Source organism: Barbus barbus (genome assembly GCF_936440315.1).
Source record: "Barbus barbus genome assembly, chromosome: 25".
In the NCBI taxonomy this organism is placed as follows: Eukaryota; Metazoa; Chordata; class Actinopteri; order Cypriniformes; family Cyprinidae; genus Barbus; species Barbus barbus.
In genome coordinates, this window is record NC_136753.1 from 24,525,408 (window position 1) to 24,541,057 (window position 15,650).

The 15,650-nt window shown below is 37.6% G+C and overlaps 3 protein-coding genes across 7 annotated transcripts in view; 2 read left to right on the forward strand and 1 right to left on the reverse strand.

Annotated features, from left to right (window-relative positions):
* The first annotated feature begins 180 nt into the window (after positions 1 to 180).
* LOC306845230 (protein FAM3D) lies at positions 181 to 7,229 on the forward strand. 3 transcript variants are annotated; one of them, XM_079377905.1, is made up of 10 exons: positions 181 to 378; positions 462 to 565; positions 2,318 to 2,422; positions 2,523 to 2,561; positions 2,645 to 2,768; positions 5,429 to 5,487; positions 5,630 to 5,680; positions 5,769 to 5,853; positions 5,947 to 6,073; positions 6,222 to 7,229. In XM_079377905.1, exons 3-10 carry the CDS (start codon positions 2,356 to 2,358, stop codon positions 6,315 to 6,317), a joined length of 648 nt encoding a protein of 215 aa, XP_079234031.1. In that variant the 5' UTR covers positions 181 to 378; positions 462 to 565; positions 2,318 to 2,355; the 3' UTR covers positions 6,318 to 7,229. The 3 variants fall into 3 exon arrangements, with proteins under 3 accessions (XP_079234031.1, XP_079234030.1, XP_079234029.1); XM_079377903.1 differs by lacking the exons at positions 181 to 378; positions 462 to 565 and adding exons at positions 2,048 to 2,105; positions 2,193 to 2,227; XM_079377904.1 differs by having other exon boundaries at positions 199 to 378; positions 2,318 to 2,561.
* On the forward strand, positions 6,771 to 13,916 carry LOC306845231 (protein FAM107B). 2 transcript variants are annotated; one of them, XM_079377907.1, is made up of 5 exons: positions 6,771 to 6,968; positions 8,586 to 8,643; positions 10,061 to 10,262; positions 10,538 to 10,682; positions 10,921 to 13,210. In XM_079377907.1, exons 1-5 carry the CDS (start codon positions 6,945 to 6,947, stop codon positions 11,035 to 11,037), a joined length of 546 nt encoding a protein of 181 aa, XP_079234033.1. In that variant the 5' UTR covers positions 6,771 to 6,944; the 3' UTR covers positions 11,038 to 13,210. The 2 variants fall into 2 exon arrangements, with proteins under 2 accessions (XP_079234033.1, XP_079234032.1); XM_079377906.1 differs by having other exon boundaries at positions 6,774 to 6,968; positions 8,586 to 8,652; positions 10,921 to 13,916.
* The window catches only part of LOC306845229 (calcium/calmodulin-dependent protein kinase type 1-like), a gene marked incomplete at its 5' end in the record, with an annotated part of 24,869 nt that continues 21,501 nt past the window's right edge, over positions 12,283 to 15,650 (reverse strand). Inside the window, one exon of one of the 2 annotated variants that reach the window (XM_079377901.1) lies at positions 12,283 to 15,467. In XM_079377901.1, the coding sequence (XP_079234027.1) occupies positions 15,376 to 15,467 (92 nt within the window). In that variant the 3' untranslated portion in view covers positions 12,283 to 15,375. The remainder of the gene's footprint in view (positions 15,468 to 15,650) is intronic. The other variant, XM_079377902.1, reaches the window with a different exon arrangement.

Sequence of the window (15,650 nt, forward strand, 5' to 3'; positions counted from 1 at the left end):
TTTTATCCAAACTTATAAAATTGTTCCTAGTCAATATTATGTAAAACGAACTAAAATTGTAGAATACCTGCAATAATTAATCATTCAATTTAAATTAATCTCACTTTTAAAGTGATCCTACAGCATACTGTTGACGGAAGTCATCGGCCAATCACACACCAGTTACTCCTGTACGTCATTAGACAGGTAGCGTCACATAGGAAGTAAACAACTCTAATGGCGAGAAAGTCGTTCAAGTTAAGCCAGTACTCAAATATGTTACTAAATGTGATTTTATATAGCATTTTTAATGAGTTCGCCTTCGCCTTTCCGTCATATCGCGAATCCAGACAGTCAGAAAGTTTGGAGAAACCCACCTCAGCACCAAATGTTAAACAGGTTCGTTGTCAACTTGACTTTCTTGCTTCAGTCTCTTCTCTATTAGTTTGCACACTTACTATCCACGGTCTGTTGTTTCGCAGGTTGCAAGACTCCATTTCGGAGTAATCGCGTCTGTTGTGATCGTTATTGTAGCTGCAATAGCAGCTGCTGTCTTCATCGTCCGGAAATACTGCTGTCTGAAGAGGTATATGCTTTATTTGACACTGACAGCACAACCTAACCTTACATTCCTGTTGTACGAAAACATACTTTGGAATCATTTATAAGAAAGTGAATAACTTTAAACCAATATGCGTTGCCAAATTTGTCCCTACTAAGTGACAACTAAATTTAGACTATTTTATTCCAGTAATATAACATATACATACTCAGAGCTGCAACAAATGGAAGAACAAAATGCAGACAGAGAAGAGGAGAATGATTCAGATGAGGTTAGTATGTATGACACTTTAAAATTAGTAATAATAGCCTTCAGCACTATATATACTTAATTACTTTTTATTCTCTCTGTATGTTCTTTCCACAGGATCTTTTGGAGTGAATCACGTAGCATAATTTCTCCTTTCTCTTCCTTTTTAATGCTGTGACATTATATGGCCAAAAGCATCACATGGGTCATTTAAAAACCACCAGGAGTTTCTGAAATATTTATATCTGTTCCAACATTTTTCAGCACGGATATGTCCACCAACCAGTTAAAATTAGCTGGTTAAATTTGGCTCGATTGGAAGGCTAAAATCCCCTACGTGAAAGAACTGTGGGGGAAATATTTTAAGATGCTCATTAGAGATAAAAGTTACTATGATTTATTTGCAGGCAAATAACTTATGAAAAGAGCCGTTATGGTTACTGTGCCTGTTGCTTGATGCTTGGTCAATATTGGAACTACTTTTTAAATGCACTCCTTGAAGAACTTGTTTCATTGAATTTCTCAATGAAAGGCACTGTACCAAAGCCTGTTGAAATGATTGTTCCTGTATTTGTTTGTGCCTGACATTTTCTTGATTTTAAAACCGCTTTACAATCTCAGGGTTGTTCCCACTGGATACTGTGAACACTGCCACTGATACCAGAAGCACATCTGAATAAGCGTTTCACCATAAACCAGTCTTATCAATTGCAACGATGCTGTAGAGTTTGCATTTCAGTGCCTTACTGAAATCTGTTACTGTGTAATTTAACTCTGTGGGATTTGAACAATAATCTTCACTCATATGCTGGTATTGGTATTTACTAATGGCAGTGTTTGACTTCACCTCAATTTTAATATGACGATGTTGATAGAGAATTATTATGTGCAGTCCAGAGCTCCATAATGGTGTTTCTATGAGCTCAGTTCATGCTGGGAAGTATTTTTGATGATGGAATTCTGTATCTTTAGATTTTCATATTTGCACCTTCTTATCTGAGACTGAACTACTGACTACTTAACATAACAGTTTGTGTAACAGAAGGAATAAAGTGATATACTTAATATTCCTTGTGTGGTTGAATATGCATGCACTTTTCTCATAGATAGCCACAAGAGGGTATCACGCAACTGTAAAATCAGTTTGCATGCAACAACAGTCTCATCTTGTCTAGTTGACAGGTTAGGTTAGATTTGTTTGTATTTAATGGTGCAAATTAACCACACCTTAAGGTAGATCCTGTCGGGTCAGGTTTCACACACACACACACACACACACACACACACCGCCATTGTCCTGAGAACTTTCATACAGGTAACATCAAAGTACAAGAGAAAAATAAAAAAAATTCTTGTGATTTCTGGTAGCTGCATTTTAAACCATTTTATTATATTGCATCAGGAGATTTTTTTGTGCTATCAAAATGAGATTTAAAGGTAAGGAAACATTTTTTTTTTTTAGAATTTCTGATAAATTTGTATGATTGTTTATGTGTATATTGAGCATATGCTACTTGTGTTTTTCAGATCATGTGTATGTTCTTACAACAGTGCTGGTCATCTTAATGTGGTGTTTCTCTATCAACTGGACAAAATTCCAAGAAGCTGCCAAATGGTTATGTAATGTACATGGTGATCACATATGACAGTTTATTAATCTGTAACATTAAAAATCTATTTTATTACTGTTATGTTTTAGTTTGGCTGAGATTGGGGCTGTTTTGTATTCCAGATGAAGTTAATGATTTTGTGACAGATTGTGACAATCCAGGTAAGCTTCATTTTATGCTCATTAGTGGACAAGATGGAGATGAAGCTTATTTCAGGCAACCTGTTTATTTTTTTTCTGGGCAGGTCTATTTAAGCCTCATTTTGGTTGCTGTCCACATAAACATTGTCCTGTCAACTACTTTCCCTTCCACATTCACAGCGGTGTAGCCAATGTGGTGGCTGCAAAGATCTGCTTTAACAATACAATGTAAGAACTGTTACATTCTGTAGCTTATTCCTGACAGACTAACACAGTGGTGATTTCAATTAATTGTATAAAATTCTGTCGCCATTTACTCACCCATATGCAAAAGGAGATATTCATCAGAACATTTATGCTGCTTGTCCATACTTTTCAAAGCTTAGTCATATTGTCACGCTTGACCAGGAAGCCAGGAACGAGAAGACGAAGAATTCGCGAAACGAGTCTTTAATAATCCAAATGGGGAACATAGAAATGGAAGACATTCAAGTACCAACAAAACACTGACTGAAAGGACTGGGACTTTTGAAGACAGGATGGGATCAAATTAAGCAATTAACATGAGGGAGAAACTGGGTCACAGAACACATGGGCAGCAAAACACACAAAACAGTCCACAATCCTGACATTTCACCCCCCTCCCGGATGGTGCGTCCTCGTACCGTAGTAACATCCAAAAGGGGAAGGAAGGGCAGGAACTCAAGAGGACGGACACCCGGGAGGGGGCCGGCAGACAGAGAACAAGGAGGCGACGAAGGAGGGAGGAGCCAGGGAAGAGACAGGAGGGACCCGGAGCAGGAGGCGCTCAGCTGGACCCAGGCCACAGCCGTGAAGATGGCTCACGGTGGAGCCGACGGAGGGAGGAGCGATGGCCGCCGACTCCAGAGGGCCAACCAACGGCGGCGGAGCAGGTGTGGAGGAGCCCGAGGCGGAGACGGAGAGCCAACGAGCCAGGGGGATGCTGAGGATCCGGGGGGCCAGGGTGGAGCCGAGGGCTCTGGCGACCGAGGCGAAGACCTGGAGATCCGCGGCGGAGCCAGAGCGACTGAGGACCCAGGTGGAGCTGAAGGGAGGAAGGAGCCCAACTGAGCCGGTGGGACGGAGCGATGAGGCGCAGCCAGAGGAGAGGAGTCCTGAGGCGATGGCGGGTCGACGCCCGACCAAGGCGGAGCCGGAGGGACGAGGGAGCCCGGTGGAGCTGGTGGATCGAGGGGTGACGGTGGAGGCGAGGGAGCTAGGAGCCGAGGTGGAGCCATTGGGTCTACGGGCCGAGGCGGAGTCCGGGCCTCGGAGGCTGGAGGTGGAGGTGAGGGATACTCTAGCCCCGGCGACGCTGGAGGATGGCAGACCCACGGGGCTCGCACCGTACCGATAGGGGGCTGAGGGCGAGCGGGGGGGCTACCAGACGACAGCGGTGGAGGAGGCAGGAGAGGGTGGGCATTTTCGAGGAGCAGGCACTGGAGGGCATTTTAGAGGAGTAGGCACTGGAGGAGCAGACGCCCCCTCTCTGTCCCGCAGTCCTTTGTCTTCAGCTCACCCTCAGCCACCGTGCAGGGGGAGGAGCTCCACTCCGCGCTCACACCGTCCACGGCTTGCTCCCCTGTGATGGGCACTGATGCCGGCTCACGCACCTGGTCTGACGGGTTGGGCTCAACTTCCGGGGCGATCATCTGCTCAGTCGCTCGGCTTAGCGCTGGCTCGCACATCGCGGTGGGAAATGGCTCTCCATCATCGGTGGGCTCAGGCTGATGCTCCACACCGCGGGGAGATGGTGGGCTGGGTTCTGGGTCTGGAGTGGATCTGGCGAGAGCAACCTCTTGGGAGACTGTGAGGGGCGATCCGTTTCTCGCCAGAGTCGAGGACCTTCCTCGGACGACAGCGCTCTGCACGCGGTGTTAAGACTTGCGTTATAGAACGAGCAGAGCACGTCGTCCGGGTAGCTGGTGAGTTCCGCGAGGGCCAGAAACAGTCTGGTATGGTCCTCGAGCGAACGCTCCCCCTGCTCCAGCAGGAGGAGTAGGAATTCAGGGCGTAGGAAGGGATCCATCAGGGAACAACGGAAAGAAAAACACTGGGTAAAACGGAAAACAAAACAGGGTAGAGGTATCGATTTAGGTTGGTCCTTCTGTCACGCTTGACCAGGAAGCAAGGAAGCCAGGAACGAGAAGACAAGGAATTCACGAAAAGAGTCTTTAATAATCAAAATGGGGAACATAGACATGGAAGGCATTCAAGGACCAACAAAACACTGACTGAAAGGACTGGGGCTCTTAAAGACAGAATAACGAAGGAACTAAGGAGACACACCTGGGATCAAATTAAGCAATTAACATGAGGGAGAAACTGGGTCACAGAAAACATGGGGAGCAAAACACACACAAAACATTCCACAATCCTGACACATAGCTTGCATATATTTAAATGTTTTTGGCGAATAACAACAAATCTCTGTCTGTTCCTCACGCTAACCTGTTGTATGGCTTGTAGCACACAAATCTTGGATTAGATTACTTTTAGATTCAGAAAATGAATTATAGTTTGTGTGTGTGTGATTTGAATTAATATTTTCTAAATGCCTTTGTTCAGTAATTCCTTAGAATCAGTATGAATCTGTTCATTGTGAAAGTAGTTACATTTAATCAGTTAAAAACTATGAACATGGTTTAAATAGGGCTTTTTAAATGTATGAAATTAAAACAAATCAGATTTATTGATGCTATAAACATTCAGTTTATTAGTACTATAACATAAATCTCTTGTTACTTGTTTCTTTTATGCATAACTGATGGATATGCACCATTTTTAAGTTGTATTGAGATAAAAGATGGCCGTTTTCATTTTTGGATGAAATGTTTAATTAAATATGCAAATGTTCTTCTCTACAGCATCATGGGTGGCATTAAGAATAATGCAAGACAAGGTCTGAACATCGTCTTAGCAAAGGGTTCGTTTAATTACACAGGATTTCAATTTTTTTTTTTCATTTTCATATTTTATTATGCTAAACATATTTGACTGTTTATGTATGCAAGTATTAATATATGCAAATAAAATTCAGTTTGATTAATGGACTCTTCTTTTCTTAGGTGAAACCGGTGAGGTTTTAAGAAATAAGAACTTTGATCTGGAATCTAGAGGTAGGTCTTTTAGTGAAATTGTTCTAAATCAAACAAAATGTGAAGTAAAACTATCGTGATGTACAGAACCACTTGTTTGTCTTTCAAGATCCCGAGGAATTACTTGTCTATCTAAAAACACTAAAACCAGGAAATATAGTGCTTGTGGCCTCATACATCGACCCTACACCAAAGTAAAAATATGACAACATCAACATGATTAACTTGGCTTTAGAGTTGAATTATTCATACATGTCTCACTTGCACTGCCACCACCTCTTTTCCAGGCTGACTGATGAGATTAGAGACATATTCACTGCACTGGGCAGCACAATGGTCAAATCCCTGAAGCCCAGGGATAGCTGGGTGTTCGCTGGCGCCTACGGATTAAATGAAGCTACTCCTTTTGAGAAGGTTGGAACATTTTTTTAAGTTTTTCATCCAGCATTTACATTTTACTTTGGTTTCTTTTCAGTAAACAAAAATTATTGTTCGTTGTTGTAGGTTTAAAAAAAAATAATAATAATTTTTTTAACTTGGTTGTTTTCTCTGTTATGTTTAGTTAATTCAAAATGATATGAGGAGCAACGCATATGAAGACTGGCCAGAGATGGATGAGATCATTGGCTGCTTTCCCAGGATATCTGAGACTGAATAATGCACAGTAGCCAACCTCATATCACCACGTTTGGGACATTTGAAAATAGGACATTTAACACAAGTAGCTTTTTTTGCTATCTTCCATCCCTAAGCAAATAAAATTGAAGGAATAGTTTACTCTTGAATTGCTCCAAATCCATATGACTTCTTTCAAATGAACACATTAGGCAAAATTTTGCATATGTTTACCCTGCTCTTGTCTTGTCCAAACACTAAAAGAGCAACATTCTGCCACTATGATAATATTATAAAACAAAAAATAAATTTGAAAGATAATACAGATGATTCTGTTCTCATACAGAATTCCTTCACACTGGTTCTTGTATATAAGGTAACACTGTTGCTGTTGATATTAACAATGAAGAGTGGAAAACGGGAAAGTGACATCACTTTAACACACTCCCTTTTTTCATTCCCCCTCCTTTTGCTGGATTGTAGTACCAGTTATGACACTGTATGCACTCCGGGTTGTCAAAGTAAGTGTGTGTGTGTTTGGGTTCTCTTGGAGGGATGTACATCCCCCTCCTGCTTCTCCTCTTGCTCTGCATGAAAATAGCAGGTGGAATCTCAGAGAAGTTGTTTTTGGAACAATCCTGAGGCGCTGAGCGCTCTGCACCTTGGAATCATGGGAGTGACCCATGGAAAGAAAGTAAGGATATTTTAATCCAGTTTGAAGAACCTGTTTGTTGGTATGTTAAGAGTATAAGTCATACATCTCTAAAGCTCTGACAGGACTCAAACTTTGTTACACAAATAGATGGTTGTAAATGGACATTGTTCAGAAAACAGTGTTTTAGGCTTAAAATACTGAAATTTATGAGGTGAGACTGTTGGCTATTTTTTCCTGTTTGTGTGACTTCTAATCCAAAAGTTTGAGCAAGAGACATTTATTAAAAATATACTTATTATGAGTTGAGTGTCTTAAGTTAATTTGGTTTCAGTTCTTAGGAATATGTGTGAAATCAAGGTGCATTAGCTGTTATTTATTCAATTCAAATTTATTTATAAAGCACTTTAAAACAACCTTAGTTTACCAAAGTGCTGTACACAGTCACATTGACCTAATCACACAATAGATAAACACATCATCAGAAAAACATTAAAAGCATGGGAAAAAAGATAGGTCTTTAAGAGACGTTTAAACTCAGTCACTGAAGAAGCTGTTCTGATAGACAAAGGCAAGTTGTTCCATAGCTTGGGGCCAGCAACAGCAAAGGCTCTATCACCCCTACATTACTATTATTTATATACTATTTTATAGTTTTATTCATAATTTAAATGAGCTTTTTATCATTTTAGGTTAATTCTTGGTAATATTGTTATGTGACTTTGACTTTTGTTATTATTATTATATTTTCTATTAAGGTTTAATATCATTTTTATTTTAGTTTTATTTTCAGTTCAGTTTTAGTTTTTATTTCCAGTTAGTAATGATAGTGTTACAACTTAAATTTCCATTAGTTACCAAAGCAACATTTCTTTGCCAGTTTCTTTGCCATATATACAGTATATATGCTTTATATTTTAATTAACATAGAAACAGCCTACATTCTTCTCAACTCCAGTTGTCTTAATCTGTAGCTTTTGATTTCTTTCAGTGTAAAAAAGTGCATATTTATTTGCAATCTGTAACATTAACCTCATTTGAATACTTTGATTCCCTTCTGATTTTCGTTCGGTTGGTGATTTAGTCCAAGGACTCCTCGTGACTGTCCTGACACAATCACATTCTAGACAGCAAACAGATTATGAAGGGAAAATGGAGAGTTTGTTTGGCAGGGCCAGTAATGAGGTGGCTAAATGCCAGCTGGTCCCAAAACCATTTTAGTCCAATATGATCAACCCAGCATGGTGCGAACACACACACACACACACACACACACACACACACACACACACACACACACACACACAATGCCTCCCTTGTGTTAGTGCAAATTTCTCTCAACACACAGGGCTATTGTGCTGTTCATCAACAGCTTTGGAGATTATTTTAGATCGTTTGGATGATAGATGGGATGAGGCAGTGCAATGTCCTTTTATGCTTTCTGGTCTGGACATGATAATAGTGATATTATGGTTTTTGTGCACTACAATTATGTTATTACCAAGGTATTATTATAGTAAATATGTTACTCATACAGTACCATGGTATTATGCTACATATATCACTGAAATGCAGAGGGGAAAATACAAATGAAAATCAAATTTTTGTATTTTGTCTTGTGGTTAAAATATAATGACTTATATCCATTTTCTTTCACAGGCAGATCATAATCATCAAAATCATAACTCTGCTTGTGCTCAACCACTTATTGGACCTGGTGAATCAGGTTTTCTATGTTCCTTTCATATTATTTGATGCAATTACATTGATTAATAGTGCTATCATTAGTATTACTCAAAGTATTAAGGAACAAAGGTGCATTTGATGCTACGGTCATGTGAGGTGTCCTATTATTTTTCCATGCAAATGAACTTTTCTCCTGGTGGATGATATTGGCTGTTTTTAAAGGGAAGTTTCACCCTCAGGCCATCAAAGATGTAAATTAATTTGTTTCTTCATTTAATGATATTTGGATAAATTTAGCATTACATCGCTTGCTCACCACTGGATCCTCTGCAGTGAATGGGTGCCGTCAGAATCAGAGTCCAAACAGCTGATTAAAACATCAACGTAATCCATACAACTCCAGTCCACCAATTAATGTCTTGTGAAAAGCTGGGTGTTTGTAATAAACAAATTCATCATTCAAATGTTTTTCATTTCAAACATTTGATTCTAGCTGAAGTCTTCCTCAACTGAAACCAGTATTGCTTTTTCCATTGAAATTACATCTTGTCTGAATCAGGAGAGAAATATCCACAGATCAAGCACCATTTACAAGCAAAAACAGTTCTGAACAAATATGTGACCCTGGACCACAAAACCAGTCTCAAGTGTCAATTTATCAAAAATTGAGGTTTATACATCATCTGCAATAGCTGAATAAGCTTTCCATTGATGTGTGATTTGTTAGGATCAGACAATATTTGACTGAGATGCAACTATTTGAAAATCTGAAATCTGAGGGTGCAAAAAAAAAAAACTTAATTTATTGAGGAAATCACCTTTAAAGTTGTCCAAATGAAGCTCTTAGCAATGCATATTACTAATCAAAAATTAGCTTTTTATATATTTATGGTAAGAAATTAATATCTTCATGGAACATGATCTATGTGGGTGGATATTGATGTAAGAGACAACAGGAGATTATTATGAATTATGTTCTAGTGTTTTGGCTAAAAGTGATGGTTTGAAGTTCAAACATTAATTATGGATTTGTTCCTTGTAAACATGCTGCTTTTTGCTTCACAATATGTTAAATGATTGACTGGATGTTACGAGTTGCTGATCATAGGAGGCAGGAAGACGAGGGATTCAGGATAATCAGGTTCTTTTAATCGTGCAAACATATTAACAACAGAAATAACAGCATAAACAACTTTAAGACACGACGAAGATGACTACTGAACTCAAGGCTTATAAAGAACACAAACTAATGAGGAAACAAGATGATTAATACAAGACAGATGAATGGAATAAACGATGATTAACTAATGACAGGAAACCTACCAAATAAGGTAGGTTTTATCAGCTGTTTGGAATTGGCTAAACAAGATTTTTCAGCTAATTTTCATTGCTTTTAGCGAACTATTTCTTTAATAAAATGCTCTCTTTTGCTTGTCTCCCACTCTTAGATTTAGTCTCTGACCTTGGAGCCGTGATAGACCCTGATCAGAGGGGCAGAGAAGATGATTTGGACCAGAGCAAGTTGCTTCCTGAGCAAACAGACAGTGGTTACTATGAAGAGCTCATCAGGCCCAAAAAACTCCACAATCCCATTAAAGCATCGAAGAGCCACCGGGAGCTCCAGCGAGAGCTGATTATTACACACAAAAGGTGCAAACTGACCCAGAATTTGAGTTGAAAGCATGTTCATATTTTGAGGTATGAACAAGCTTAGTTGCAGCCTTAATTTATCACCTGACCCAATTCCTAATCTCACTTCAAACATATACCCACAGAGGGACTGCTGAGTTTATGTCTCTCTTGCATGTACATGTTTTGTCCAACAGATGACAGTAAAGTCAAAGTTGTTTAAAAGTTCCATTTAATTGCGATGAATGAACGATTTCTATTATTTGAGATATAATAAGCCTTATTTTATCTATCAGAGGAGCAGTGGTGGAAGAGAAGCCAGAGTTACAGAGAGTTCTGGAACAGAGAAACAGAGCTCAAGTTCTGAAACAAGACAGGAAACAGGAGGAGAAATCGCCACTGGAGCAGGAGTTACTGAAGAGACAGATGAGGTTAGAGAAGGTAAAACCTGAAATTACATTCCTCAAACTATACTGAAATTAGTGTAGAATGGACAATATTGTTTGATGTACGCTAATAAGGCTTGGAAGTGATCCAAATTGCACAGAATGCTCCCTAATTTTGATTACAGAACACATTGATCTCGGGTTCCAAAAAATTAGCTGTCAGTTATAATATATACACCATGAATTATAACCTCATTCAGAAATGATTTAACTTTAATAATTCTTCTTCTCAGTTTGAGAGAGAGGTCGAAGAGCAGAGAGAAAGGTCAAAGTGCGCACCAGAGTTCATCCGGGTCAAAGAGAGCCTAAAGAGGACGGCGATCACAAGTGCCGTGGAGAAAGAGCTGTAATCACGCATTACCTTATTTCACTGATCTACTTGAGTGTTGATACTCCTCCAGCTGCTGAACGCTTCTTAGTTTTATTTAGAAAGCTTGGGGTTTGGATTTTGAATGCAATCACAGAATGTGAAAAACCGTTGACAAGGACAAGAATGTTGAAAATGTGGGCTAATGTCATGTTAAGCACTTGTAATGGTCTAATAAGATTTCAACTTAATTGCTGATTAAGTGGCTGTAATTTTCACCAGTTAGAGAAACACACAAGAACAGAATAACTCCAGTATACTGAAACTGTATCTAGTGTTTGAGTGTAGAAATTATTGGTCTGCCATATTTATAGATTATATACTTTTATGAACAGACAGCAATTCTTTCTACTTTTTCTACATTTAAGGTTCAAATCATTTGGTATGTTCACATATGCGTACTAGTTTTGGATTTCATGCACTCAAAATGTGTAGTACAAAAAGAGCATAAGGAGAAGGACACTGTATCCCATAATGCAATGTTTTAGACTTGATTTTCCATTTTTGGTATAGCCAATTTTTTATTGACTCACTATTTGATTGGGCAGGGAAATCTGGAATTTAAATTAATTAAAATAACTTAATTTTTTTTTGCATTTTCCCCACATGCATTTTGTTTTAATTTTTTACAAAATTATCTTTTACAATTAAGATATTGTTGATTTACACTTCTTATATAAGTGACTTTTTTTTCTTAAAGGAATAGTGTTTTTCTTCAATGCAGATTTGGATAAATTTAGTATTATATCACTTGCTCACTAATTGATCTTCTGCAGTGAATGGATGCCGTCAGAACGAGAGTCACACAACTCCAGTCCATCAATTAGGTCTTGTGCAGTGAAAAGCTGCATGTTTGTATTCATTTTAAATCGGTTGCAGTCATGTGGATTATTGTGATGTTTTTATCGGGTGTTTGGACTCTCATTCTGACGGCACCCATTCATAGGATCCTTTGCTGAGCAAGTGATGTAATGCTGAATTTCTCCAAATCTGTTCCGATGAAGAAACAAACTCATCTACATCTTGGATGGCCTGAGGGTGAGTCAATTTTCACAAGTTAGTTTTTTTTGTAAATACGTTTTGTACAATCTTTAAATAAAAGGATTTTGACATGTCGTACAGTTCGGAGTATATAATCTGAAAGTACCAACCACAGTCTGCCTTTGCATAGCACTCGGATGTGAACTTTATTTGCACTGTACACAAAGATTTCACTGAACACACAATGCATAGACAAGGAGTGTTTATTCATAACGTGCTACTACCTGTATATCTTTAAGGGTACAAATCATTGGCTCCTCATAACTCCATCGATAACACATGATGCATTGCATCCATACATTTGTAGCTTTTACAAAAAAGATGTACAATATTTGTATACATCATCTTTATGTATAATACACATACTGTATTTGTGTCTCCTCTTCACTTCCCAAAGTGTGTGCACTTCTATGTGAAAAACTAATTGATCAAGGGAGGAACTCACTACCCAAAACCTGGGGTGTAACTTCCTATAGTACTTTCCAAAGCCAAAGTAAGTCATAGATGACTTCTAATGAGATTTAATCAGCCCTTCTGAGGCAGTTTGCATAATTACGATAATGAACTGATTGCCGAACTGCTCATTAGTCTGTTACAATTTTATATTAATTACATCAATGATTGCACTTGGGTATGACTCAGTTCTAAAATGAAATATTTGAATTATTTATGTACTTAATGTTTTAGAATTTCATTGAATTTAATAAAAATGGGGGGAACATAAACATTTTACACTGAAAATAAAAATGCTGTATTGACAACGCTGTTCTGACAAACTAGAAATTTACTTTGTGTAAATAAATTATAAATACAGCTATTTCAGACAGATGGAGTGTCAATTTAAGACTAATTGTTCATGTTTAAAAGCCAAATGTCTTTAATATTAGGGGTCCATTAGCAAAAAACACTTTTTTTGTATTATTGTTGGCTTCAAGTAAGTAATGTGCGCAAATTGGCACAGATATAATATATTGATGAACAAGGTGATAAATGTTCTTGTATTGTTTTATTGTAGTAATCCAGTTTTCAAATAAGGCCAGTATTGAGATCTTAAGATATTGTTAAATCAGCATTTCTGTCTTATGTATATTTTATAAAGAAATAGATTAAGTGTCCAAATTTCTTGTGCCTCCCAATGACTTGTGACCGGAATAGTCTGTCTTATTTTGCGATTAGTATTGTAAAGATATGAATATGTTTATGTATATTTTATAATTTGATCATCGCTCTTGTAAACATATTTTTACGAGGTCATTCAAACATTAGACGTCTTCTTCACAGGAGAACAGTACAGATTATGGCCAGCGACCCAAACAAAAGAACCTTAACCAATCAGCCAATCAGCTCACACAACATGCACAACGTGGAATAACTGATAATCATGGACAGATATATCATTTTGGTTGCAGAACTAAATCACTATTGCGACAAAGTAGTTAATCAACATCTGTTCCAAAACCTTCTAGAATCTCAACAGAATCTCATAAGTGCCTCACATGTAAAGCGCAATATAACACTTGACTCACAACTGCAACAGAATTTGATGCCAGCATACTCTAAACAGCCTAATTCCACATAGCTCTCACAAATATTGGCTAAAATAGTTTTTTTTTTTTTTATCGCTTTTAATAAATATTTACTGAGCTTGTTGCACTGCATTATGAGATTGCTTTCGCAGCAAAGGATACAATCTGCCTTTTGTCTTAAAAGACCTATTCTGGACCTTCTTTAAGAAATATGTATTTGTATTGTGTAATATTAACATCTATTTGAATTTCACAGATTTAGTGTAAACAAACTAATAAACTTAATGTGATGCATATTTGTCAGTCATGAATAAATGAAATGGATAAGATTTATGCACACAAAAAAGCATGGCATATTTTATTATTAACTATTTGCATCCATCAAATTTGATTTAAATAATTATATTTTCCAAATGCATTTATTCCAATTGCTTATCAGCATAAATCTGTTCATTGTGCAAACAATTACATTTATTCAGTTAAAATAAAAGTATGAACATGGTAAGTTAAAATGTATTCATTAGATTAATAAGATTGATTAGATAATCAAATTGGATTAATTGATGGGAAATATATAAATCTTGGTTATTGTGTATTTAAACACATTCAGTTTATTAGCATTATTGCAAAACTCTCACCTGCTTCATTTGTGAAAATGCATGTATTCAAATTGCTTAGAATTTTATACTTTATTTTAAAGTATGAACATGGTTAAAATATGGCTAGGTCTAGAACAAGCAATATTTAATTAGTAATATGCATTCAATTTAAAATTTTCAGATTTATTGATGATAAATATATAAACCTGGTTACATTTTATTAGTCATATTACCGAAATCTTACTACATTTATGTATGATTGTCAAATATGCATTACATTAAGTTATGAGTTTGTTCATATGGATGGATATTTTATATGCAAATTCAAATATATCTTAAATTAAGATCTAAATAAATTCTCTTTAAATGTAGGTTTTGGAACGGAGCTACAGACTACTTTTGCCCCATAAATCTAAAATTTGTCATCTTTATTGACAGTGGAGATTATCCAAGTATTGCATTTAATCTGGGTGTAAAAAAACAAAAAACTTCTGGACTGTGGCTCAAATCTCTTAACCCCTGTTCTGTCCACATGCTTCATATGAAGGTTTATACCCACAACAAGATCATGTGATCTCCGTAACAGCTTGGAAACACTCCTGCTCTGACTTCATATGCAGCTTTGTACCAGTCTGAACCAGATCACAAAATCAACGACTCTACCCAACGGACCTTATAAAACAATACCACAATGGACTAAGGTTTAAAAATTATATAATTATCTTTTTTTCCTCATGAACTTATCACCTGAGCAAGTGGGGCTTAAGACATTAATATTTGTTAAGACATTGTATAACTAGTGGCTTTCCAAGAAAGTCCAAATTGCTACGGGGTACAGACCTGAACGTTTTCTTTCAAAAATAATGAGAATAAAATAATGAAACCTTCCATAAACGTACAACTTAAACATATTTTTGTCTTTGGTCGGGGTACAGATAATATTAATCAAATTAAAACGATAGAGGAGTTACATATCTGTCTATGATATACCCAAGTCTGAATGTCTGGAACAATGACGCTCTCCTCTCACGTCCCACCAGCAGCACTAGCTCCATCTAGTGCATGTTATCAGGAAAGCTCTGTGTTCCGGGTCAGACTGGTGCATGTGTGGTTCCACTGGGTTCTTCTAGGTTCTGCTGGGCTCAGAGTTCTGCTTCAGATCCTGCTGGTTGGTCGGCAGCAGTAAGCACAGCTTCTGAGACTGTCCCGATCGGCACTGCCTCGACGCCCGTCCGCACTCGGGGAACCTAAACAGAAAAGTTTATGTGAAAACAAGCAGCAACAGTATAATATATAAAACAGCATTTTTCCCAGTGGTGTTATTGTTACCTAAAATTAAACATTTTTTGTTGATGAAAATAGCATGTTGAAAAATATATATCACTTAAATGAAAACTGGAAATGTTGTTTTGACATAGAACTTAAATAGA